General features: G+C 37.8%; 1 protein-coding gene across 2 annotated transcripts; it reads left to right on the forward strand.

Moving 5' to 3' along the window:
• The first annotated feature begins 9,146 nt into the window (after positions 1 to 9,146).
• LOC134791738 (protein rhomboid-like) lies at positions 9,147 to 26,527 on the forward strand. Of its 2 annotated transcripts, XM_063762875.1 has the most exons (6): positions 9,147 to 9,599; positions 17,577 to 17,689; positions 19,471 to 19,588; positions 21,500 to 21,685; positions 24,144 to 24,416; positions 24,789 to 26,527. In XM_063762875.1, exons 2-6 carry the CDS (start codon positions 17,577 to 17,579, stop codon positions 25,023 to 25,025), a joined length of 927 nt encoding a protein of 308 aa, XP_063618945.1. In that variant the 5' UTR covers positions 9,147 to 9,599; the 3' UTR covers positions 25,026 to 26,527. The 2 variants fall into 2 exon arrangements, with proteins under 2 accessions (XP_063618945.1, XP_063618946.1); XM_063762876.1 differs by lacking the exons at positions 9,147 to 9,599; positions 17,577 to 17,689 and adding an exon at positions 18,621 to 18,948.
• Positions 26,528 to 27,542: the final 1,015 nt, after the last annotated feature.

The raw sequence follows: 27,542 nt of genomic DNA on the forward strand, positions 1-27,542 counted from the left end.
CGGTCACTCACTCTAGCATAACCTGGTGTAATCGTGACTCATCTCGAGTGTAATGAATCACACCCCAAACAGATACGGTGAATCTATTGCAGCGTGAAGACGTAATTAACGGGTGACTTGTGCATTATCCAATTACGTAAATACGCGAAGTGTTATACATTAGAGCACCGGCCTTTGTATAAAGGGGACAGATTACCAGTTCACCGGACGATATCAGCCTGTCAGTTGTTCGGAACTGTCACTTTTTGCATTTAATTAACTGACAGGCTGATATCGTCCGGCGAACTGGTAATCTGTGGGCCCCTTTAAGAATACTTTTGCCTTGGTGAAGGTCAGTTAAAGATTTGGCGAGCTTATAAACCAGAAACGTCACGCTTGACACTGAAAGAATATCCATAACAAATCCAGATCAAATTCATAACCTGTTAATGCAATCAGAATAGGTACGTCTCACTCTATCATATTTAACGCCTATTGATACAACCGATCGCCAAAGACGTCCAGCGTCTAACGCCTAACTAAAGGGTTAAACAATAATGTGTTATCTAGACTTGACGAAACAGGAGCTGAGTTTTAAATATTTTAGGTAAATATACCCGTCTCGCTAACGGAAGCGGCACCTAAAAGTAGTGCGATAAGGACAAGGCGAAAAATCCTGCGTAAAAATCTCAAAAATCGAGGTTTCGTACTTCTCTGTTTCCTCCTCCAAAACTTAACCAATCGTAACCAAATTTGGAAATCTAAATGATTATGAAATTATCTGTGTCGGACCGTTTTGCTTTTTTGGCTAATTGATATCAGTTTTGAATGCCACGCCTCTCATTGCGGCATAGTCAATTAGGCCATTTTGGCCATTTTTGAAGGGCTCTAGCGCCTTAAAAAACAAAAATATCAAAAAAAGCAAAACGGTCCGACACAGATATTGACAATATTAATCTGCGTTGAAAAAATCATTATTCTAGCTTCAAAAACCACGGAGGAAAACGAGGAGTACGTTTGTATGGAGAAATGACCACTCCCGTTGGTTCTTAATGAACTACAGCTTACGACGACGATTTTAATTACTTACGCTATTTATTCATACTCATATATCCACGTGACTTAGATAAAGATGAAACCTAAAAGTAACATTGAACTTTAAAGAGGAATATTTTGGAAACCTTCATGTAATGACGGGCGGGCTAACTGAACGAAATTGCTGGCAGTTTACTTTCAACTCCTTGTAATTGCTAACCGCTTGTATCCAGATTACGTGGAGACCTGTAGCCAGGGTTACCAGAAGTCAGGAAGGAATCCTAGGATATTAGGATACCTATATTAAAGAGTTTTTGAGTGAATAGGATGTTCAAATTACTAAATCAGTAAGCGACGTCTTTGGCCATACCTAGAGTCGGATCAAAAAAGTCTGCAACGATTTTAATAGCATACACTGTGCAAGTGTTATTTTGAACGTCAAACTTCTATAAAATTATGACGTAGGTATATAAAACACTTGCACTGCGTGTGCTATCAAAATCATTGCAGACTTTTCTTGGTCTATAACTTCTATCGCCATTTCCCTTAATTAAGTGATACAATAATAAAATTTAGTTATTTTGTACTTATAAAACTAACAACCCACTAACGTCATTTTTCCCACCATCTATAGGTAACAGGTAACTGCGTGGCTTTGTCCCAGTGTTAACTTTGCTACGAACAACGAACATACTTACCCACATTTAATACAAAGTACCTATTAAGAAAGTACGTCTATGTATTAAGATTGCACCTAAACACTTTTGCCATTTTTATTGATGGGGTTTTCTCATAATAATTGGGATTGTATTGTCAATGTAAAAGTGTATTTAATCATTAATTTTCGTATATCTTCATCTGGTGTAGTAACATTTGGTAACCCTACGTATATCGATCACCGATGAGCCCAATTTGTCGGTGCTACTAAATCATCGGACAAAAGCGCCGCCCGATCTAAATCGATTTGTCCAAATTATGCGCCGGAGTGGCTAAAGCCGTGGCTAGCCGTTTCCAGCCTCTTTAAATATTGACCGCTCTTAAAAACATCTGCCGATTCGCCGCATAATTTCAGCATTGTCTTATATCTATAGGCCAAAACTGATGGCTTAGGCTGCGACTCCCAATTCGGAAACCCGCGAGCTACATATAAAATTGCTAAATTGGAATCGGAAACACGGAAATGTTATCGGATAAAAAAAACTGCATGGAAATCAGAGGTGGATCGGAACGGATAAATATTGAGTAGAATAATATGAAACATTTCTACTAATCGACGACAACTGGCAATGACAATTTTTCCCATAGGTACAGCTTATCTAGTACCTAACTCAAAATGTACCTACATATAATTTAATCAGCCAGTGAACACTTTGAACTGTTTATTTAATGAATTATACCTACTTTGTTATGCAGCTGAAACACTACATGAAGCGCGCCGCTCGTCACTTTTCAAATAACGGAAGAGAAACTAGCGCTGTAACGTTTATTTGGAAAAACGTATTGTTACGAGAACGTTGCTGCACACACGGCGTAAAATAATATCGGCAAGATGTGGTAATGGTGACTTTTCTAGAGCTCGATTTATCAAAGTCAGACGTAATCTTTTAATCTTTGTAAAAGCGTGTGTGCGCTACGGCTAATTCTAACAGTGCTTCGCGAAAATATATTATATTGAATGACATAAATAATTAAAAGCTATGGTAGGATAGAATTGAGAAAGGGGATTGTTTATATTTAATGATTTTAAATGACTAGTAGTTCGCCCCGAACTGAGAACTCGCGGTTTGCTTTGTTAACTTTGGTGCACCTACTTACTCGGGCCAGCTCCGTCAAAATCGAAATTCGAAATCGCCAAACGTGTAGTCATTGAAGAGTTCTGTTCTGATCATCATCAGCAGTACCACTTCATCAAATGCGACAGTTTTTAATGTAAATTCTTGATTTTCTGATGAAAATATACAAATCTCTATACTCATGTCTTTAAGATTTGAGGAGTTCCCTCGATTTCTCATGGATACCATCATCAGACCTCGAGCTTGACAAAAATTAAAAATTTAACTTGCTTAACAAACATAACGCGGAGGACAAATCACCAAACGTGAACTATGCTTCGTTGAAGAGTTCCGTTCTGATCATCATCAGCAGTTCCACTTCTCACACTTATATGCTTGATTTGTTGATAAAACACATAAATCACTATATGTATGCCTTTAAGATTTGAGGAGTTCCCTCCCCTCGATTCCTCGTGGATCCCATCATGAGAACTGGGTTTTGACAAAAACGGGACCAATCTGTATGCATAATATACATACAATCAAAAAAATAATTTTCAAAATCGGTCTAGTAATGACGGAGATATGGAGTAACAAACATAAAAAAAATCACAATCGAATCTCCTCCTTTTGAGATTTGGAAGTCGGTCGGTTAATAAATGAGGGCGCCACTTTCTACGTAGCTGTCACATTTTTGACGTAAAATGCTTACACATGGCAACACTTTATAGTCTGTCAAGCTATTTCCGTCAGTAGAAAAAGCGGCTAAAAAATGTAGGCGCGAAGGGTTATCGTCCCATAGAAAATTTGAATATCGCGCCTTTTTCTACTGACAAACTTGTTTGACCGACTATCCGAATAGTATGGAAATTTTAGAGTTCCATTTTATTTAAATTCTACTACTTATTTTATGTCCCACTATAGGCGGCAATGGATCAAATATCGCGTGGATATATTACAAGGTCTGTGGAGCCCTTAACTGATAATGTATCTGTGGTAAGCCGAAATATTTCCTGTCAAATGTCAAATACCTATATTATGTTTATTTTTATCTTGCTAATTATTTCAAAATGGTAAATTTAAAAACGATATTATAAAAGTGCAAGCCGAGCACTTTCATTTGATACCAAACTCGACCATACTTTCTAACCTAACCTAAGATGACCAGAATATCAAGACCCCTCACCAATAGCTTTTTAGCCTTCTAAGCTCTTCTAGCTCAATAACCCCTTGATCGAGCCTGCTCATAATTTAATGACTAAAATATAATGCCCTCAACTACACGTTTACCCAATTTCATTTAAATTAGAACAAATTTACTTAAGTTCTTGAGTATCAAACTATCCTCTGATAGTTCAGCTTAAAAACATCGAAATACCGGGACGTGCCCCTAGCCAGCCGCGTGTCCCAAGTCGAATGTAAGAACTTCGTTCGCTTCGCTCGCTCGTTCGATTAAGATTAAGACTAAAGACTAAAAAGTTTGAAACGTAATATTTTACTTGTTATTATACTAAATTAAAAGTAAATGGAGCAGAGTATTTATGCCTAGCTCATAGCAAGTATAAAACTATGATTCCCTCAAGAAACATCCATGATTTATTGTATGCATTTTATTATGGATATTCATTTTTTTACGATACTTATCGCCAATAACATTGGTTTTTTCCCGTATAGCGTAGACATTAAATATCCATCTCTAAATTATATCTAACCTTTTACAAATTGACACGAACTCGTCAAACGCTATAAATACAAATATGCATAGGTATACCTAAAAAAAATAATCTTAAAATATCCATACATAATAAAATGCATACAATAAATCATAGATGTTTCTTGAGGGAATCATAGTTTTATACTATACTCGTAAATATGTACAGTGAAAGAATTTAATTCCTGCACCATTTCGTACGTTGTCTCAGTGACAATCAATATGAAACTCGCTAGGGACCTCATAATAAGAGACGGAGTGTCAAAGTAAATTATGTAGCCACTGTAAATTTACTGCCATCTTTCGACAGAACATAACACTCTTAGAACGCCATTTGACTTTGATCCTTATTCTATCACTTATATGTGTTAACTTATTAAATATTAATATTCACGCCATCTACTCGACTATAGGCCAAAGGTATGGTTCCATGTTTTCCAGCGATGGCGCCACAACCTTCAGCCTATGCTCGAGTAGATGGCGTGAATATTAATATTTAAAAAGTTAACACATATCAGTTAAAGAATAAGGATCAAAGTCAAATGGCGTTCAAACAGTGTTAATCTTCTGTCGAAAGATGGCAGTAAATGAACTGTAGCTACATAATTTACCATGACAGTAATTCTCTTCTTCAAATCCTCTTTGATATCACTGTGACAAGGTACGAAATGGTACTGAAATTAAATTCCTTGACCGTACATAAACCCCAGGTTCACGCCAACAACTTAATCATAGTAATGATACTCGTACCCTCAAATAACAGTAATACGGAACAGCCGGGATGACTGGCTGTTTTGAGTAGATTAACAAATTTCTGATAACGCGCCAGCCGTGGGCGCCATATGTTGGAGTCGTTAACGTGGAGTGTTGGCTTGCCATTAAGTTACCTGTGTTGCGATTGTTGCGAACCTCGCATTTGGGGCGTCGAGGACCTGCAATGAGGCTCTCGCGGGCTTTGAGACATTTGAATATATACTTATAAGTATGTATATATAAGGTAGTGTATAAATGCACTACCTTGCTAGCCTTTGCCTGCGACTCGTTTTTCAGTTCTATGAAATTTGAAGAATATGTTTAAAGTTTAAGTTCCTACCTAAAATTGATATGGGGACTACCGCAATATTATAATTTTTACACGTTTAAATCAAGTGCGGCTTAGACTGTGCGTAGTGTCTCAGTACCCAACTATTAGAACTGTTTTCTGTAGGTAAATAAATGTATATACCTATATTATGCAGATTTTACCTTAATTTAAATAAATGCTTCTCGTTACCTACTACTGAGTGACTATTATATAATTGTAAATGTAATTATACGAAAACAACGGCGTGCTGCCGATATTGGCTAAGAAGCAAAAATCACAACGGATGTCCCTTTCCTCAAACCGCAAAAACTTAAAAGTGACTGGCTGCTAAATAATTTTCCTTCGCCTGTCCAAATATGGATATTAAAAAAGTGCCTATGATGAAATAGTGATGGGCCGTGCATGCATTACGCGCGCCGCCGCACCAAATGACGCCGTAATGATACTAATGATGCACGATTTGTGCAGACGCCGTCCTGCGATAAATATTGGCCAAATTATCGGACCCCCTGGCGGACACCTGCCGAGCTGTGCCGGGCCCGCACATGGCATGGTACAAACTTTAAGAGTTTATTAAACTGTGCTGTTAATTAATAGATAGGGTGATTAGTATTATAGCACATTAATAATATCAAACATGATACTATAGTATTGTGTGGAAGGATAAACAGCAGGCATTTAGGCCTCCGTTACTGAGTAAAAAAATATGTACAATAATGTTAATTAGCGCTAATAATTCTAGGTAAGTTTTCTTATTTTTAGTCACTAAAGTCAGACCAAGTTAACTCTGCGCCAACTTACTAATGACAGTGTGAAAGTGTGACCAGAAACGTTTTTCTATGAAAATATGTATGACGTCTATTGCGGTGCGTACTTACTACACTTTCTTATGTGTCACGTCAAAGTCGATGTATTAGAGTTAGCTTAAACAGACTACGCGTGACGCGTTTCACGCAGTAAAAGGCGGGTTGGCAGCAAAATATACGAATTAAAAGCCACACACCTATACCTATTTATTCCCAGAGCCAATTCATGCCAAGTGGAATTCTTTCCGTTGCATGATTCTAAAATAAATTAACTTTACCTATAACTTAACACCTAATACGAAAGCCGAAATACGAACATAGTCATGTGTGGGAGCAGCACGCTAATCCTCGGCGTCGGCTGCTGTGATCGTGCCAATAAGGCGTAAAATATCATTAACGCGCTCCGGTGACGGACTGTGTGTCTCGTGCCTTTTAAAAATGTAGTTTCGGCGTAACAATACACGGAGACTTAGGACCTTTCTAAATGGTGAGGCTGACCAGCTGTCATAGTTCAACGAACTTCTCATTATGAAATGTAGAAAGGACAAATAATAAGTAATTGATAGATGATGAAAACTTCATACCTAGTTTTATATAAGTAGCAGACGGTGCGTATTAATATTCTGCTGATTTTTCACGAGACTTTATTATAAGTGAGTACATAGCCAGTACAGGCGGAAGTTACCAAATAATCAGCGTACCTATATAAGTGAAAATATTTTATGTAAATACGCTTCACTAACTTAGTTTACCTATAGGTAATAATAGCCTAACCACAGAAAATATTAATACCCACTATATAACTAACTCATCGTGAGATCTCAGATATACTTAAGTACCTACCTACATAATAAAGAGTTCGTAGAAATTTCAAATGTGTCTTATCTTATCCCACGGCACGATTTTAATTCCAAACTGAAACTGAAAATAATGCCGTTACATATTGGTGTTTTACAATTAGGTAAATACAACTGAAAATACAATCACTAACACACATTAATTTAATACCTGTCTTTGTTTTTAGAACGCCCACAAAGTATTAAGTTAAAACCTAAAAAGGAAATAGCCGTGCAATAACCATAGAAAATATTACCATGGAAGTGAGCACACCTGGCAAGGATAAAAGATGGTAATTACTTAAAATCAGCGACCCAGACACATGTCGAACATTTGTGCAGCAAATTGACGATTTAGAACAAATGTTTCCTTTTTAAATACTGGTAAACAATAACACAAAAACTTTCTACGTTTTGTTCCTAGATAGGTGTAAGGTATTAAAGGTATTGCAGGTTGCACATCTGGCACTACCTGAGTCCGAAGGTAATCGTGCGGCCCACGTGTATGCTTGTGGCATTAGAAATTTTAAAAACTTGATATTTACCAGTCGCTTTTCGGTGAAGGAAAACATCGTGAGGAAACCGGGCTAATCCCAATAACACCTAGTTTCCTCTCTGGGTTGGAAGGTCAGATGGCAGTCGCTTCCGTAAAAACTAGTGCCTACGTCAATTCTTGGGATTAGTTGTCAAGCGGACCCCAAGCTCCCATGAGCCGTGGCAAAATGCCGGGATAACGCGAGGAAGAAGAAGACCTATGTTTAAATTCTTGCTTTGATATTAAATCTCACAGTGCATCTCGCTTGCACCTTGCACCCAATCCATAAGTACGGTCAAAGAGTTTAATTTCCGTAGTCCGTACCCCCTTGTCACAGTGACAATCAATATGAAAGTCGCTAGGAACCTCGTACTATTGTCACTGTGACAAGGTACTGAAATGGTACTGAAATTAAATTTTTTGACCGTACTTACGACTTTACGAGCGAATAGATACTGTGACTAATGTCAAATCGAGATCAGATGTTTAAATTTCGAATGCCGCTCGGGACTCGCCTCGCCCCTCCTACCTAGGCGCCTAGATGGTCATGCCATAACTCAGATAATATAGTTACATACATAGGTACTTATAAAATTACCTATTTAGTGACAGTTTTAATGTAGGAGGACTAGGAGGTATACTTTTACGAAAGTATAATGTATTTATTTTATATTAATACTACATATACCTACTTCAGTAAATGCGAAAGTATTTAACTGTCGGTCTGCCTGTCTGTTACCACTTCACGCTTAAACCGCTGAACGGATATTATAGATGAAATTTGGTATGGAGATAGTTAGGTAGATGCCCGAGAAAGTTGTTTTTATCAATCATTATCATCTCCCACATGCAGACGAAGTCGCGGGCAGAAGTTAGTCTAATACCTATTAAGCTGTATTTGTCGGTCATTCTCAAAAATATTTCTACGGTCTAATTGCCGCGACCCAGGATATATTTTCATACAAAATGTATGAAAATAGTCGAGGCAATTAGAGGCAACCGCAGACGTATTCTCAGAGAATGACCCTAGTATTACCCACCTAATAATTAAACCACCCTGTATACCTAATGTTTAGCTAGTCTAGCTACCTAACCGTACATTTATAAAATTACAGCAACTTATTTGTTTGATATTTTATTCACATCCCATCCGTCCCTAGTCCCTACTGATGGTTCAGATAGGAACCTATTTTTATTACTAATAAACCTTTGTCACTAACCTAATAAACAAACATACAAAAAATAATTATGGTTTGTTTAGTTCTAAACCTACGTACGGCCTACCTAATTGAATGTTACATAAGTACATTTTTACCTACATGCCTACCTAACCATATACCTACTTACAAATAAAAACATACTTATAACAATAAATAAAAGTTGCCTCCTATTATTGTTAATTTCTTAAGAAGTTTAAATGGATTAACCACACAATTAGGCACGAAGTTCTTTCACCATTCACAAACAAACATTTTTTTCAAAACTACCCCTCATATAAAAATCCCTTGCGTTTAGGGTGCCAATGCGATTCCGGCAGCCGCCAGCCAGGCAAAAAGAAAAGAACGATGCAAATGGAATGAAACGTCTACATGCGTTCGTTCCATTCCGTCCGTCAGTCTGTGCTTAGCGCTCGAGCGGAGAGTGCGTGCCGCCATTTTCTATATCTCAGCTGTTTCACGCTCGCGTCTTCTCCAAGTTCTGTAACAAACCACATTAATTAAAAGTTTCACAAAAAACAGTTATACTATTGTTAATAGAGACTAGAAAGTGCAGTGTTCATTATTTATTATAAGAACGAGAACATTGTTTGTGACAGTTTCAATAATTCTCAAAAATGATGGGTAAGTTGGTGATTTTGTTTTTATGATAACCTACAATTTTATGTTATCTTTGATGTATACTTAATGTCAAATTGTTTGGTGTTTTCTTTTTTATATGCATTTGGTTGGAATTAAAGGAGAATGAATTTTATTAATCTTATAACTGTTTAAAAACTGAAGGATTATGTTAGCCGGTGTCGGTGTTTTTGACTGTCAACAAAACTTTCAAGATTTGTTTTGTTGATTCGATGCTATAATCATTTAAACTAGATTATTTTGTATTATAAATAACTTACACTTATTCGTTACTATTTAACCAACATATTAAATAAATTATTTAAAAGTAACTAACCTAACCAATTTTAGCAAAAGATTAGTTGTTGTTGCTTGTCGTCATTTGCTTCAATTCAGTATCCTAAGTGTAAGTACTTAATGAAAATCTGTTTTACTTGATGAAGGGCAAATAACCTGCCTAAAATGGGTTAGAATTTAATTCATTCGTGAGAATAGATAAATATGCACTTGCTATAAACACTGCTGTACACTGACGGATAAATTTTGATACTTGAAGATTTTATACTTACTTCTGACTTAATTTATTTTTTCGATAATTGACTTGTATTGTATTTATTCCTATTTTATTATTGGTTCAGTAGTAAACAATTAAATAGGTAACTTATAGGTATTTGACTACATTCTATAACAATAAACACTTCAATTTATGCATTAATCTAACACCAACCAAGTTGGAACACTGAAAGATAGAAGCCGCCGTCGTGAAAAAATGGGATTCATTTGTAGCTGGCAGCTGTCAACATGTTTAAGGTTTACAATGTGCTTTATTGATATTTTATAATTCTGCAGAAATTAAAAAAAGAGATCTGCTAATGATAAGTTAAATTTATTTCTTAATGATAAGTTATATAATTATAACGTTTTCTGTTTTGTTAATATGTATTTCCAATTTCCCATAGAAATATTTGAGAATCGCTAGAAATTTGAAAATAGGAATTCAGGGAAAAAACCAATCACACACCTTGAATCGTTTTTAGGGTTCCGTACCCAAAGGGTAAAACGGGACCCTATTACTAAGACTTCGCTGTCCGTCCGTCCGTCCGTCCGTCCATCCGTCCGTCCGTCCGTCTGTCACCAGGCTGTATCTCACGAACCGTGATAGTTGAAATTTTCACAGATGATGTGTTTCTGTTGCCGCTATAACAACAAATACTAAAAACAGAATAAAATAAAGATTTAAATGGGGCTCCCATCTCCCATACAACAAACGTGATTTTTGACCAAAGTTAAGCAACGTCGGGAGTGGTCAGTACTTGGATGGGTGACCGTTTTTTTTTTTTTGCTTTTTTTTTTGTTTTTTTTTTTATATGGTACGGAACCCTTCGTGCGCGAGTCCGACTCGCACTTGCCCGATTTTTTTTACTTGTATAAATGAAACGATCAGTTAGATAAGATCTGAGACACCGAAAAGTTTTCTGTTTTATATCGAAACAAACCGATTATTTTCACCTGCAAAAGGCTCACGAGCGTGAGTAATCGCCTGGGAAGTTGAACCGTGATTTATGCTGCATTTTTTATGTAGATCAACCGCTACTGACTTCACGGTACGACATTGTATTGACATGAATTTTACTAGCCATCGAAATAAAATTAACCGAAACGAGACAATCCGATACGCCGATCATCGTGGCACATCTACCTATCGATTTGAGATAAAAATTGGTCATGAACGATTTGTTTGGCCCACGGATTGAGATCACTGGGGTCTGTTCCAGTCAATTATAAAACCGTAACACCTATACGGTTTACAATTAAAACGGAAATGTTAAAAATACTAAATGATCGCCAGTTAGCCAGGTCAAATCAGAGGTACTCATCGCATGACCTTAAAAATTAACAGCTACGAAATCAATAGAGCACACAAGGAACCAAGTTGTGCAACTTGCAATACGCATAGTAGTTAGTTTAATTCTCACACGCGATTTTACTTTGTATATAGACCTAGTAATTATATTAACGAACTTAGGCAACCTTGCACAATTATGCTGTTCAATGTTATGCTACTTACGCTGAAACAGAATAGCCTAGTCTTTATTTTTGTTTTGAACCATTTATCCGCTCCAAAACTGTACAACTGCCACTGTTGCCAATAGTAAAACAAGAGTTACAAAAATCCGCCTCCATACAATCGAAGTTTTATATACAAAAGTCCTATCTCCTCGCTCTATTTTTTTTGTACTTTTTCTAGCAACAAAAACTAGTAACAGACTATGATATTCTTTACTTCATATTTGTTATTCATGCCAATTTTCATGTTAGGTATTTCAGCATGTCGGTTTAAAATGAGAGCATAACTTCTATTGTATTGCACCGGCTAGGTTGTTGTGACTCTTAAATACCTTATATCTGGGAGACCGAGATTTGCTCGGAAATTATATAAAAACTCAAAAATGCGCTTTTTCCCAGAGTAAGACGATTAGACGAGTAGGGGTGGAATCACATCTATCAGCATCGAGCCGCATTTTATATATGAGAAATCGCTCGTTAGTATGAAGATGCGTACGCATCGAAAAGCTGAAAGCATGCGTACGCATCTTCATACTAACGAGGATTTCTCATATATAAAATGCGGCTCGATGCTGATAGATGTGATTCCACCCTAGATCGATTTTTCGCCCCCGAAAGCCTATATAGCCAATTTCATCGAAATCGTTAGAGCAGTTTCCGAGATCCCCGAAATATATAAATATATATACAAGAATTGCTCGTTTAAAGGTATAAGATTATAAATTTGTTAGAGTCAATCTGCTAACACTATAGCGCCACTATTAAAGTCGTCATATTTCATAGGAATTTCACGTTTGTGGTGGCGTTACCACGCTCTGTTGCTTGCCAATTCGTCGCGTTTAAGACGGCGCGGAATAAGACGGGCTTTACTCGCCTACAAACCAAAGCCTACCTATCTTACCTACCCAGCTACCTACACATACCTTACCTACGTACTTTGGTGACCTTATTTCAATAAGAATATAATACATAGCTACTTTAAAGATGATATCGACACAATTTATATACATATATATTTAATATCAGTACTAATATTTTCCGAGACAGCTTAACGTATTTTCATTCTCATTAATTTATTCGTTTTGATACTGATTACTTGTAATAATGGTGCAATAATGATAATGTACCTGTACCTACGTCTTTTTTTGTCAAAATCATGACAGCCGCCGGCCAAGTAACGAGCGTGAACAGGTCGCGACTTGCCGAACACACTAAGTAGCAAAGTATGTCACAATTCATTCATAAACCCAATGAATGGTGAATGAGAAACCAGTCAAACTGTCTGCTAGTGGGCAGCTCATTGCATTCAATGAAACTGGTCATCAATTCAATCGCCTCATACCTAATTAATTATTACATTAAGATACAGCTTGATTATATGAGAAAACAATACAACAATAATCGGAATAACTTAATATGATATGCACGTAACACTGCTATAATTTATATAACGGCTTGGTTCAGGTTCCCTCTAAAGCGTTCGTTCCCTCCCGCTGGCACGTAGCAATGAATAACAACAAGCGGTTGCCGGAACCGGAAGCATTGGTAGGAAAGCAAAGCACACCTTGCCCCGAGTTCCACGCGCTGACCACCGACCCAGTCAATTCCTCGAGCCACCCTAATTTGGTTACAATTACAGCGACTTAACGGGTAGTTATGGGAGGCTCAATTAATGTCCTAGTTTTTATATCATTTTACGTATCCAATCCATAAATCAATGTGCTTGACTGTTACTTCACTTATCCTAGTTCGTGATTAAAGCAGAGGCTTGAATTTTACAGTGTTTATTTAATTAATACTTTTAACAAACTTTGCCTATCTATTCTTCCCACTTGCAAAACGCATGGTGTACTTTCTCGGCATTGTAATAATGGAAAGAGACTAGAAGAGATTTGAACATAATAATGCGGAGGTGGGCGCGTGGGAAACTCCCAGCGTTCACGTGCCCGGCACACCACTTTGCCACACTAAATCTAACATTAATATGCTAGATTTAGATAAAACCCCGCAATGCGGAGATTCACTCATTGTGTCTTCCGAGCAGCGACATTTCTCCCGGGAAAGCTCATTGTTAGTTGCTTAAATGAATTAAGCTATGAATTCTACACGGTACTTGTTAGGCATCGTTAATTAAAAGTTTGTTATTCAAATATCGATATTATAAATATTCATTAAATGATATATGAATAATACAGTGAACTGCGCAAGGAAATCAATTATAGTTCCATTCATAAAAGTCGCATTGAGTCTATTCGCGAGCGTAGGTGTCCATAAGTCACCGACCAATAAATCAGCACCCATATTTGAACATGAAATAATGAAACGAGACGGTAAATCTTTAGTTTTAGCTCAAGCAATTTTGAAAGATAACTTTTAGAATAGTTTATTGATTCTGATTTTGTCTCATTTCTTTCAAGGAATTCAACGATATCTTTATATTTTTAGCGTTTAAGTGTATCGAAACTTATATGTGATTCAATCTACCTGATAAGAGGCTATTAGAATGTGTAATGTGTCGCACAGGCTCGCGTGCCCGTTTGACGGGCGATGGCAATAGTGGCTAGTTAGTGGTTCCGGATACGTATCGGACGTGTCGGATGTCGGCGTGAGTCACGCGGCGCCCACGCGGGCCCGCGCCGCGCCCACGGCGCCCGCGCACTACCAACTATTACACCAACTCCACACGTCCCGTCACCATAAGCTTAAACATCAATAGACTGTTTCCACCGCACTACTATTTCAAATCCAGACTTGACACATAAACATTGGCCTGCAGATAGCGGCACGATCCAGACAATACAATTAAGCCGAATATGGATGAGTCCCCGTCTTTTATGGAACTGTTTACCATTGGATTTTATAATAGCACAATCAAACCCATCGATGAATTATTTAGACACTCAAATAATATTGGCTTGTGTTATTATTAATTTGAAATTCGCAAGTATCAAAACGTGCCGATTGCAGTTATTGATTATTTTATTTGTAACGTAACCTATTTTTGCTACACGCTTTATAACAGTATTTCATTTGTAATGGTGTAATAAAAAATCGGGCAAGTGCGAGTCGGACTCGCGCACGAAGGGTTCCGTACCATATAAAAAAAAAACAAAAAAAAAGCAAAAAAAAAACGGTCACCCATCCAAGTACTGACCACTCCCGACGTTGCTTAACTTTGGTCAAAAATCACGTTTGTTGTATGGGAGCCCCATTTAAATCTTTATTTTATTCTGTTTTTAGTATTTGTTGTTATAGCGGCAACAGAAATACATCATCTGTGAAAATTTCAACTGTCTAGCTATCACGGTTCGTGAGATACAGCCTGGTGACAGACGGACGGACGGACGGACGGACGGACAGCGAAGTCTTAGTAATAGGGTCCCGTTTTACCCTTTGGGTACGGAACCCTAAAAATCAATAATCACTATCCGAACATCACTTAGTACAGAGTTAACCCAGAAAGTATCAGATCAATAGCAAGATGGAGTAACAATGATCAATACCGATTCCGCGATAACGACACTCTCGAGTTCCAAGCCGAGACGGATTTAGCAGCGTCTGCGGCGCGTCTAGGTTATTTGTATTTGGGCTTTGGCAATGGCCATTTCGCAGTCTCGTGGGAAACGGAGTTGAACGACTGGGGAGACAATGCTGGTCGGCATCGCGGCATCGCGGCCAGGCCAGTCGTTCACCGCGCCGAACGCCCACCCGCCGTCGTTGCCTCATACCATCTAGCATTGCATATGCCAATTGTTTACTGCATATACATCCTTTTTAAACTCACATGGGATTCGTGTATTATTGTCTATTCGCAATGTATGTAATGTCTATTCGAATATACTGAATAGTGTGTTGCCACCAGGAAACGATGCCACCGACGACGACGCATTGAAAGCACTAAAATAAATTCATGCTTTAATTTATTTAGGTATTATATGTAGTTATAATTATTGTTGTAAGTACTTAAAATATTGAATGTTTTACTTGAATATAAAACGGAATATTAACTTCATGTGAATGATAATGTTATGTATCAATATAGGTAATTTACAATGCACCATATTTTATAACTGGTACCTTAATTTCGGTTGTCAAATTGACTGACTGCAGTCTAATAAGAATGGAATTCTCGTGTCATTTAAGCTCGAATACCGCACCTGATTCATCATTAGATTAATATTTAATGCCTAATTTGGATGTTAAGGCTACCTACACGTTTTTCAATCTTGATTAAATGGCTTATTAACTTTACATGAACTGACTACGTCTTACAGTGTCCTAATCTCAAATATTTAAGGTCTTCCTATACTAGATATAGTTTTATATCAGATTTCTTATATTGTATTGTCCACTCGCTGTACAAGTTAACAACCTGAATTGAATCGTGGTAGAAATAATAACACGAATGTATTTAAACTAGCGATATTAAATAACTTATCAAGGTGCGTATACTTAGGTAACTGGAGCCTAATCTCGGGTTTTACCGTCCACAATCCATATCCAACCTTGAATAAATAAAGTCCCAAATGCCTTTGGGGAGTGTAGTCGCAAATGACATTATTTTCTCGAGGGTGCGATATGTCGGCTCGGGCCGAGTCCCAAGGGCGGCGGTCAGCTCCATAGGTAAAGTATAATAAGCAGTATTTTAAGTTAAAAGCAATCATAAAGTGCTGTACCACTTTATGATATGAGTCCCTAATTATTTAAAGTTTGATAAGTTATATAAGGATATATCCAATTATATAAATAAATTTCCACACTATCCCTATATCCTTAAAACAAAATCATATGCCAGGACTTGATATTTAAAAGCATTACACTTTCGACGAGGTGGTCTTTCATCGGCTTTATTTTTTAATATAGACGCTATATATAAAAAATAGCTCGCAAAGTACTGACTTGGATATTTGTTCTGCGGCGGGGTCGATAGGCGCTGGACGCGAGCCAGCGACGACCAAGACTCGTAAATCCACCCTCGCGACGCTAAACTGGCAGTTCTCACACTAAACCTCGATGCCACTCGATGGATGTTTATGCACATAAATACTTGAGTAATGTACGAAGAGCCAGCTTTATTGACGATTACGAGTTAGCAAACTTTTATGAGTTTCTTATAAGATTGCCGCTGACAAATTATATTAAAATAGCGTTTTTGTATATTTTTATGTACGCTAAATAATATCTACTTCTTTGCAAAATCACTAACACGAAAAACTAAATAAAGTACACACTATAATATCAAAGGTTCAATTATTTATTGCAAGGACTTGCAACTAATTCGAGCATTTAATAAACGTGCGACCGATGTATTATCTGTAGGCACTTAATCAATATGTTTGTTATCGCCCTTAGGTATAGTTGTAGTACTTAAATGTAGTAATTAATGTAATGTTGCACATACGTGCACTAACGAAACACTATGTTTAGAATTAACCGTGTGTGACGGAACACGGGAAAACACATCGTGAACGTGACCTAGGGAGGGTGCACTATAACGAGTAATATTTAATTTTATTGTATTCCGGGATGCCACCTGTTTCGAGTGTATCTAATTTAAAACAACTGAACTCCCTCTAATTATAACTTTGCACCGACTTGAACTGAACAAAGTGAGAGTGTATCATTATAAACGACATATATTATGATAAGGTAAAAATATAGTTACTGACAGCAAGTATCAAGACGTTAAATCTCAGTACATATGTACATCAGTACACATTATTATACTTATATGAAGTTATGCAGCAACAAAAATCTAGTTACCGAAACCGAAAGGAAGTATCAAGTATTTAGACGTCAAATCTCATTATAAGAACTTCTGCAGCGTGTCATTTTGCTGATTAGAATGATTAGACCAGAGATTAATCCTTATTTGAATATTGAGCGTTGAACTTACCGGACTGTCTCTTGTTTCAGATGAGCGGCAAACGCACGCGCAGCTATAGATGCGCAGTGCACCAGCGCGACCGCGAGGTCAGCTCCGAGAACGACTTCCGACTGCTACTTGAAGACCCTACGTTTTTCGCCAGGTTGGTGCGCTTTATTATTAAAGCTTCACTCATCAAAACCATGTAGGTAATACGCATCCGCGACCGACATAGGCGGTGGGTTAAGGACAACTTTCAGAATTTTAGGAACATATGTTCCTAAAATATATATATAGAAGCGCTGGTGGCCTAGCGGTAAGAGCGTGCGACTTGCAATCCGGAGGTCGCGGGTTCAAGCCCCGGCTCGTACCAATTAGTTTTTCGGAACTTATGTACGAAATATCATTTGATATTTACCAGTCGCTTTTCGGTGAAGGAAAACATCGTGAGGAAACCGGACTAATCCCAATAAGGCCTAGTTTCCCCTCTGGGTTGGAAGGTCAGATCAGATGGCAGTCGCTTTCGTAAAAACTAGTGCCTACGTCAATTCTTGGGATTAGTTGTCAAGCGGACCCCAGGCTCCCAAGAGCCGTGGCAAAAATGCCGGGATAACGCGAGGAAGAAGATGTTCCTAAAATATATATTTCCACCGCTTTCGTTTTGTATCAGTTAGATCGAATTCATTGATTTTTATTCCATTTTTATTAGAGTTACATCGATTCCAATTTCTTAACGAACTAGCGACCTGCCCGGCTTCGCACGGGTTACACAAAACTTTAAACAATCATATAGAGTTAGACCAAAAAATCATTTCAAGAATTTTGATAGCCCACGCAGTGCAAGAGTCATTTTAAACGTCAAACTTCTATTGTGACGTATAAATAACACTTGTTCTGCGTGGGCTATCAAAATCGCTGCAGACTTTTTTTGGTCTAACTTCTATACTATACCTCTCAACATTTCTCAAGAATCGCTGTATTGATTGATACGAGTAGGTGAAAACCGCATGAAAATCCGTAAACTTTTTGAGTTTATCGCGCACATACATATTACCTGCTTTAAATATTTAAAAAGAGGTTTACAACTGCTACTTTTAAAACCATAGATAAACCGACATCGGATATGCCGTGCATTTGACAAGCCTTCCGCTTTATAAACTCCAGTATAAATGTCCGACCGCTAAATTCGAAGTAAAATGTAACTGCAAAAAACATGATTTGTAAATTTTTAGTGTTTCAAAATTGTTACGTGTGAACCGCCATTCCAATCATTATGGTGTACGTGTATTGATTATCGTCGCTAAAAATATTTCCAAGCTGTCGTTCGTGTCACATTGACATGTTGGAAACGGTTCCGAATCATAAATCGTTAATAGATTGCTTTGTGGAGGCCAATCGAAACAATACGTGAAACTCGTGAAAGTAAGCTCTTGCACACGAATTTTATGTATAAATGAAAGTTATGTTTGAAAACTTAGTCTGGTTTTCTACTACAGATGTTTTGTAGCTTCATGCTGAACAGGGTTAAAGATAAGCTTAGGAAAGCCTTATCATCAGGGCTAAGCTAAGCTAAACTGTATTTTTTTAATGAATATCATAAGTCTATTTTATAGTCCACTACTGGAAGTAGTTTTTAATGCAGCTGTTGTCACTATACTCTGATAGCGCCCCTATAGGTTGTACTCGTATTATGCCAATCTGTGGTGTAACCAAACCATCAACAGTTCTGTAGCCAAAGCGGCCAGCCACTAGAATGTTGAATTATCTATCTCTATCAACTCCGCTTGTATTTACCCATGCACTGCAGAGTAAAGGCCACTTCCATACTACGTCACTCTCCTCAGTCCTTAGCTGATCTCATAAAATAGTATGAATACTATACCAAAAAAAAAAACTAAAAATGTATGTAATGTACTAAGTACTAATTAAGAATATTTTTCGCAGGATGGTGCACTTAGTCGCAATGGAAGTGCTCCCAGAGGAGAGGGAGCGAAAATACTACCAGGAGCGGTATACATGCTGCCCTCCGCCACTGTTTATCATCTGTGTCACACTCCTCGAGGTAAGTTTGCTCTATTTCTTGATTTATCCCTTTAAATCCTCGTTAATATGTAATTCTGAACCGAGCGGCAAAGGCCGACAGGATGGCTTTTCAAAATTGAAGGACTTGTTTCTCGTACTCTATAGCGCTTACTAAAATCAAGCGACAGGAACGTACGAGTAGATGGATGCCTTTCGAATTAGATGTTCGATGTGTCGCGGAACTCCAAAGGGTAGGCATACCGTTCCGAATTAAACCTTAATGTACTATCTTCAGTTCAGTTCGTGTTTCTTCACAATCAGAACTTTCTTTTGCTTTATAAAGGGTACATGCAAGATGGTTTCAACATGTCCACTTGCAAACTCATTTGAGAAAGGTATGTACCAATAATGTTTATTTAGATTTAGAGAGTATTTAGACCTTATGCGTTACACTGATTCTTAGCAAAAGATGTAATTCAACCACTGGTTTCTACTACTTGTGCGTGCGTAAATCATTTGAGAAAAATACGAGCATTAGACAAACCAATACTCATCGCAATCAATACACGCATAGATAATGTAAAATCGTGCAGGTCACTTTCTACTAACAGCACCATCCGCGCTCCAGTTGCTGGTTAATTAAAAAGTGTAATTGCGGATTTCACGTCCGCGCCAGCGGTTTACGTGAATCACAACAATCGTTGCGCCCGCGCCGTCACACATTGATTCATGCACAGACTCATATTTGAATAGACTACTCAGAGGGATCTCGGACATGCTAATGATAACGACTGTGCTAATGGTAACCATCAAACTCTGCAGTTGATATTCAATATATTTGTCGACAAATCCAATTTTTCCGATGATAAATGAAGACAGGTATTTGTTTAAAACAAATGAATTTCCATTGTGCGCAAGTGATTGATTCTCAGTAAAAAGGTGTTAGGTCAATACAAAAATTTACAGATTATCGGTCTGATGAATTGAAAATTCCCAAATACCCTTGTTAGTATACGTAGTACGTCGTAGCTTAGCTCAAAATTTGTTATGCTATGTTTTCATGCTAATTGCGGTAGGTACCCACATGCGACACAACTTACATGTGTCTGTGGATGCTCCGCTATGGATAAATCGCATGCTTTCTGCTAACGGTCTCCGTTAAACAATTGAGCTCGTATTGAAAGTACCTTACCACGACCCGAGTTACAGATTCCATTTAGAGATATTTTTATTGACGACAGTACTGTATAGCCTAAATTACGTCTGGCGCCGAAAAGGCGACAACGAACACTATTTGAACAAGACGTTGACATACGGGCTTTGTCTTTAGGCCCTAAAGTTGCCACATGAAAATGCTTTTACACTAAAAGGCTTATTGTGCGCTATTTCAAGATACCGTAATGGCTGTGAATATATCTTTTTTTTACGTTTTCACGCCGCAATGTAGCTATTTCTGGTAGAGCTCGGCCAAAGGACATTCAGCAACGCTAAGATTTTGATGAAAATACGGAAAATTCTTATCTTTACGTTCGGAAGTGTCCCCAATACGTCGGAACTCGACATCTGACCCAGTGTTAGAGAATTTATGAATATTCTCGTCATAACTCATAATATGGTATTCGGTAACCAATACGTATGTAGGTACCTATACAATACTCCCGAATAAAAAATATGGGTGTAGGTAGACAACTTACTCAAAAATATGTCCCATAGTTCTTAATTCGCTGACATAAGAGCTATGGGACATATTTTTGAGATGATTTGTGCATCCATATTTTTACACTTGACTGTACGTCTACCACCAGTTTTTACATTGACATATGTGCATTTGGAATTTAATTAAAGTCAAGTGATGAGGAGATTGCCGATGTTATCCCAATCCCAAACAGCCTAAGCAGGCAATGCGATACATAATACTTAATGTTTAATTGTGTTTTTTTTTTGTTTGTAGCTGGGCGTTTTCGCGTGGTACGCGTGGGGCGCGGGCGGCGTGGCGGCGGCGGCGGGCCCTGTGCCCGTGGACTCGCCGCTGGTGTACCGGCCCGACCGCCGCCACGAGCTGTGGCGGTTCCTCACCTACAGCGTGGTGCACGCCGGCTGGCTGCACCTGGCCTTCAACCTGCTTGTGCAACTGGCGGTGAGTACTACCAGTTGGTTCAGTCTCGAATAAGGAAGCGTGTGGTGTGCGCCGTGCGGTGGAACAAGCGCAAGTGTTGGGGCTATCAGGCGCCTGATCTAGCTTTTGAACTCGAAATATTCGGGAATTTGTTTGGTTATAAAGATGCCAGCTTGATAGGAAACTCAAAGCAAGGAGTCGTAGGTACTCCTTGTGGGTCTATACCACTTAACGACATAAGTCCTCATAGATAGGACCTTCCCTGTAAACGCCTCGTCCACGATGCAATTTGGTCTCATTCTTAAGTGTGTTCTTGTTGCACCTGCATGCACCTTAATTAAACATACAATGTTCATTGCTAGAGTTAGACCATGAAAAGTCTGCACACTTGCACTGCGTGGGCTATCAAAATCGATGCAGACTTTTCTAGGTCTAACTCTAGTCACGTAAAGTAGAAACAAATAAATAGGTAATTATGACATTTCATTGTAAGAATCGTAAAAGAGGGCAAAATATGTGAGTCAACATTTGTATCCACCTGTCATCAAATTTACCTAATAATTTGAATATACATTTCAATATGCGAAATTAATTAAAGCCTAAAGCGGCCTTGATACTCATATAACTAAACACGCCATTAATTACATTTGCATATACTGCCGCACCTTTGCAATATTTTTTATAAGTAGTTTAGTGCCAAATAGAACTAGGTCATACAACGTGATACTTAATTACTTCGCTCGGCACGTATAAATCCGTGCGAACGACTCTCGTCATGTTATTCGGAAAAATCATTGACTCATTTTCTTAAAAACACTTGGCCTAGTGACTAACCGCTCTTCTTTGAGGATGAGCATTGATATAGAATAAGAACTGGATACCCAATCAGCCGCAAAAAATGGCCCCGCAAAAGTAACGTTAAAACAGATCACGCGTTACTTTTTCGTTTAGTCTTGTATGGACCGCTCAAATGTGAAGTTGTCAACAATGTCGTAAAATGGTCGTAAAAATATGCAAAAACAACAATGATAAAACGAGGAAAAAGCATGGAATGTATTTCTTTCGGTTAGTTCTTTGGATAGCATTACATAATTTATGTAATCTGGTGGTAATTTCATGATTTTGAATAAATTATTATGTTAGTACCAAAGAAGGGATGTGAAGGAACAAAAATCTAATGAGTCGATGTGAGGCCAATACTTTTTTATTTTTATATGGAATTCGTAAGATATAATATTATGTTTAAATTCAAGATTTCCAAGAAAACCTATGCGACGTGCAGAGTGGACTGCTATTATAGCAAGAGATAGGGGTGATGCAGTTTTAAACAAGGCAAAACGGCACTTGTGTGTTCGGCGCATTTCCCTGTTTCCGACATATACACGACCAATAAGGGCTTACATTGACTAACTGTAAATGTTAAACCTGTCTGAACACAGTGACAACCACAGGATTTTTTTGATAAAGACCATAACCAATCAGTACCAGTAGCGACCTGAATGTCCCCGTGCACTATATTGCAAAGAACGAAAGTGCGAAGAGTATTATGTAGATCTAAAATACACAGTTATTTAATAAGTTGAATTTATTTCAAGGAAAATATAATAAATTTATAAATTTATTTTATGATAACTTACACGGGTTGTTACCATGAATTAATTTTATTTGAACTCCCGATAAAATTAAATTTGTTTCATTTATTACTTCGGTTTTTCTGTACAGTAATACCTATTAAAATGTACCAAAGGGACTCCATTCGTTCATTATTCTCGTTTGACGTTGTTTGACGTAAATACAAAGGTGAAGTTACGTTTAGTGCCATCGGACTTAAAGTTTTAACAGTGTTGGTAATAATGTTTACAAATTTGACACTTAATGCTTACGACAGTAAGTTCTTTTCCGTACAAAACATTTATCTTGACTCAAAATTTACGTAAGCGTTTTTATCATCAATGCAAATTTGCAGCTAATGTCATTCTGATCCACATTTTGTTGACATTTTTGTTCCGCTCTGTGTGTCTATTTCTAATATTAAGTCAGTGAGGATGAGTGATTGACTCAGTAACAGATAGATTTACCTACCTGATACCTGAGTCAGGATTGGGATCAATATCCAGTCAATAATCATTTGCATCATTAGGAACTTTATCTACAACAGTCATTAAATGTATGCACCTGACAGCCTACTCGTACTAATAATATTTTAGGGATGTAACTACAAGTTAGTTAATTAAAGTCTTACCTGTACGGTTACCATCAGTTTGTCACTGACATAAACGCCGTCGAGAACGTAATTTACTTTCTATACATCCCGTTTGCACTAATATGCGAGTGCGAGCGAGATGTATAGAAAGTAAATTACGTTCTCGACGGCGTTTATGTCAGTGACAAACTGATGGTAACCGTACTGTTTATACAATGGTAACTAGTTTCGTCATAAATATTACAACCCTTATTAAAGATAGGCTTCTCTTTGCAGGTCGGTTTACCTCTCGAGATGGTCCACGGAGCCCTCCGCTGCGGCGCCGTATACCTAGCAGGCGTCCTCGGCGGCTCCTTAGCCGCCTCCGTCCTAGACCCGGACGTGTGTCTAGCGGGCGCGTCGGGCGGTGTGTACGCGCTCTTAGCGGCACACCTCGCCAACGCGCTGCTCAACTTCCATGCGATGCGGTACGGTGCTGTGCGGCTGGTAGCCGCGCTGGCCGTCGCGTCGTGTGACGTGGGCTTTGCGGTCCACGCTAGGTATACTAAGGTAAGCGTCATATTCTTATTCATATCACTAGTTTATTCATACTACCTACTGTTAAACCAAGATAATATATGTATGAGCGCCTAGCGAAACAATTCATACCTAGATCTCAAAGAAGTCAAAGTAATGGTAATGATAATGATTGAGCCATGCATAGTATGTTTATCTCGAAATAGCTTAATATCACTTCTGATTTTAGCACCGATTGACTTTATGTAGGTATAAATGCTAATGTATTTAGTAATATTCATTGCATTTAAGTTCCAGACTGTTAAACTAGACGACAATTATCAATTCTAATAAAACGCTAGTAGACCCGAAACCAAAAAATCTTAAAATTACCTATCATAATACGGATATAATTCTTTATTACAGGAAGCGCCACCAGTATCATACGCGGCGCACGTAGCGGGTGCGCTCGCCGGCCTCACAATAGGATTACTAGTGCTCAAACACGCTCAGCAACGACTATGGGAGCGGCTACTCTGGTGGGCGGCGCTCGGGGCCTACGCGGCCTGCACGCTGTTCGCAGTCCTTTACAACGTGTTCAGTGCTCCTATAGACGAACTCCACTACATGCCCCCCGACCCGCCGCCTGATGCCGGCTTCTGACCTGACTACCGTCTGACTTAGGCGACCTTGAAACGCGCTATTTGACCTATGTAGCGAGATATCTGGAGCTTTTGCGGACTGTTTGCAAGTCGATAGTTTGATGTTGATTAGTCTTCTCGGAAGCCTTGACGTTTGATAAAATATTAAAACGATAATTTACAGTGTAATAATTTATCAAACGCCGGCTTAGACTGTAGGCGTTTCGAGATTATTTTCCGCCTAAGTTATAATTCATGTAAGTCGAAGCCCGAGTAACGCAACCAGTGCGACCCACTCACAACGCCTAGTCAATTTACCTTAGTGTGATTCGCGATAAGTAGCATTATTTGAGGAGGTTAGTTTCGTTTAATCTTACACGCCGTGTATGTTGTCTATTCCAGTAAGATTTATGAATCTTTGTTTTTGTATTTGCCTCGTGAGGTGATTTGTCCGTTTATTGGTTGTTAGGGAGTTAAGTCAGCGCCTCCTCACATACTTAATTGTTAAGTAGTGTTAATTGTATCGGATAGGTGAACTATTTTTGTACTATCTGCGTCCGTAGTGTTAGAGGGAGAAGGCGTTACCGCGACAACACTGTTTCCGAGTGGACTGGCGCTACGACTAAATGCATTGATTTCTAAGTGTAAAATTGATTTTTTTTCTAATAAAATCACTGTAATATTATAATGATCAAATAATAATAGTCCATAACATTGAGTTGTATTCGAGGAGTATTTTAATTAGGTACCTCTTATTTATTTTATCTTATGTTACTCACCTAAATGATTTCGATTAAAAATAATTTTAAAGAGTATCACACTCATTGCCGTCCGGCGAGAATTTTAAAGTAACATTGCATTTAGTTGAAAGGGCCAGCATAGTTATACCCAGCGCACCAAAGATTAGAATAAAATGGCGTCCAAGCAAAAATGGTGAATTATCTTTCCGTAGTATTTGGTCTAATCTAATCTGAATTATGTAAAAATGTGTCGGTCTCACTGAAAAGGGACCTCCATGTGGCCATTAATGCCGAAGCTCCAAAATAAACATGACGCTTCGCGACGTAAGCTTTTACCAAAAGAACCCTTTTTAATGAGAACGACACAAATATATGTTGATTTGTCGAATATATTATTGATTTAACAGTATTACTAAACAATTGTTAAGTGGTCAGCAACTATTTCTTGCTCAATTTATATGATTGCAATTATAATCTCAAATGATTATGCTCAAAAGCGAGTTTTTATTTTATGGGATCAATTATTTACGAATAATTGTTTGTATTCCGTGGAACACTAGTAGATATTTTAATTGTGCCTGATTCCTATTATTGTAATTTTAATTGTATACTTGTAATCTAATCAAATGTCACAAAACGACTGAATTTTGTATAAATTAATTATTGCAGAGTGTTTTTTCATTTAATTTATTTTAAAATTATTTTAAGTGTGAATCGAGATAATTATTATTATGTGAACGAATGAAAATAAGAATGAATAATGATTAAAAGTGATTGAAAGCTTTATATGTGTATTCTTTAACATTTACCTCCCTAAGGGCTATGTGTGCGAGAGTGACGCTAGTGGGCATACCTATTATCTACTGAGAAGCACTTTTGGCGATAGTTCCTTGCTTCCTATAAAAACTGAGAGCCAGTCACAGCCAGGGCTCGGAACCGGTATTTTTAAAAAACCCCGTAATTGATCAATAATTTGAATTATTTTATGCTCTTTACGTAGGACTGAATCATGTATTTATGTAACGACATTGTGTTATAAGATTGTCCAATTAAAAATGAAATAATAAACCAAAGAACGAAAAAGAACTTAATAATACCGGTATTTTTGGATGACGCAAATACCGGTTTCCGACCCCTGGTCACAGCTAGATAATTTTGTATGGCGCTTTCGACGAAACGCAGCAATAGACAAGACAATGAAATTGACTGTTAAATGCATTGAATTCCAATAAGTAGACTTTAAAATATGTCGAGAAAAGATTGGCTGGTGTACCATCTTTTCAACGTCAAAGGTCCCTAACTAAAATGGTCGTGTCTAAAGCCAGCCGCAGACCGATAATATATCGGCAGATGCCGAAAGATAACTTAGAGTATCGCTAAGCACCACACACGCCAACGATATCAAAATATATATACTTAAATATACATATACCATTCGATCCCATGTCACAAAATAAGCACAAAAAATCAAAGGGGCATTGAAACAATATTATATCATTAACGAAGTCATTCATTTTCTCAACAAATACAACCATATTAAAGCTAAAATACTCACAAAACAATCTTAAAACTTAACAAAAACTCACTCATTCTGAAAAATGTACAACAATTAAAAATATGAACTACCTAATAATATGATATGACTCATATTACTACTACAGTCGAATTAAGTAGATTAGTGTCATGAAACACGAAATTTGCTCGTAACTTACATTTATAGTAATGATTTACCAGTGTTACATCCATCTTACCTTGATATTTATAATTCTATCGTTTGGTTTCATATGCCGTCCTGGCGG

This window comes from Cydia splendana, chromosome 6, assembly GCF_910591565.1.
Source record: "Cydia splendana chromosome 6, ilCydSple1.2, whole genome shotgun sequence".
In the NCBI taxonomy this organism is placed as follows: Eukaryota; Metazoa; Arthropoda; class Insecta; order Lepidoptera; family Tortricidae; genus Cydia; species Cydia splendana.

Coding starts and splice junctions, on each gene's coding strand:
- LOC134791738 (XM_063762875.1), top strand. CDS start 17,577: ATGAGCGGCAAACGCACGCGCAGCTATAGATGCGCAGTGCACCAGCGC. Junction 17,690..19,470: donor GACCCTACGTTTTTCGCCAG/GTTGGTGCGCTT, acceptor TATTTTTCGCAG/GATGGTGCACTTAGTCGCAA. Junction 19,589..21,499: donor TCTGTGTCACACTCCTCGAG/GTAAGTTTGCTC, acceptor TTTTGTTTGTAG/CTGGGCGTTTTCGCGTGGTA.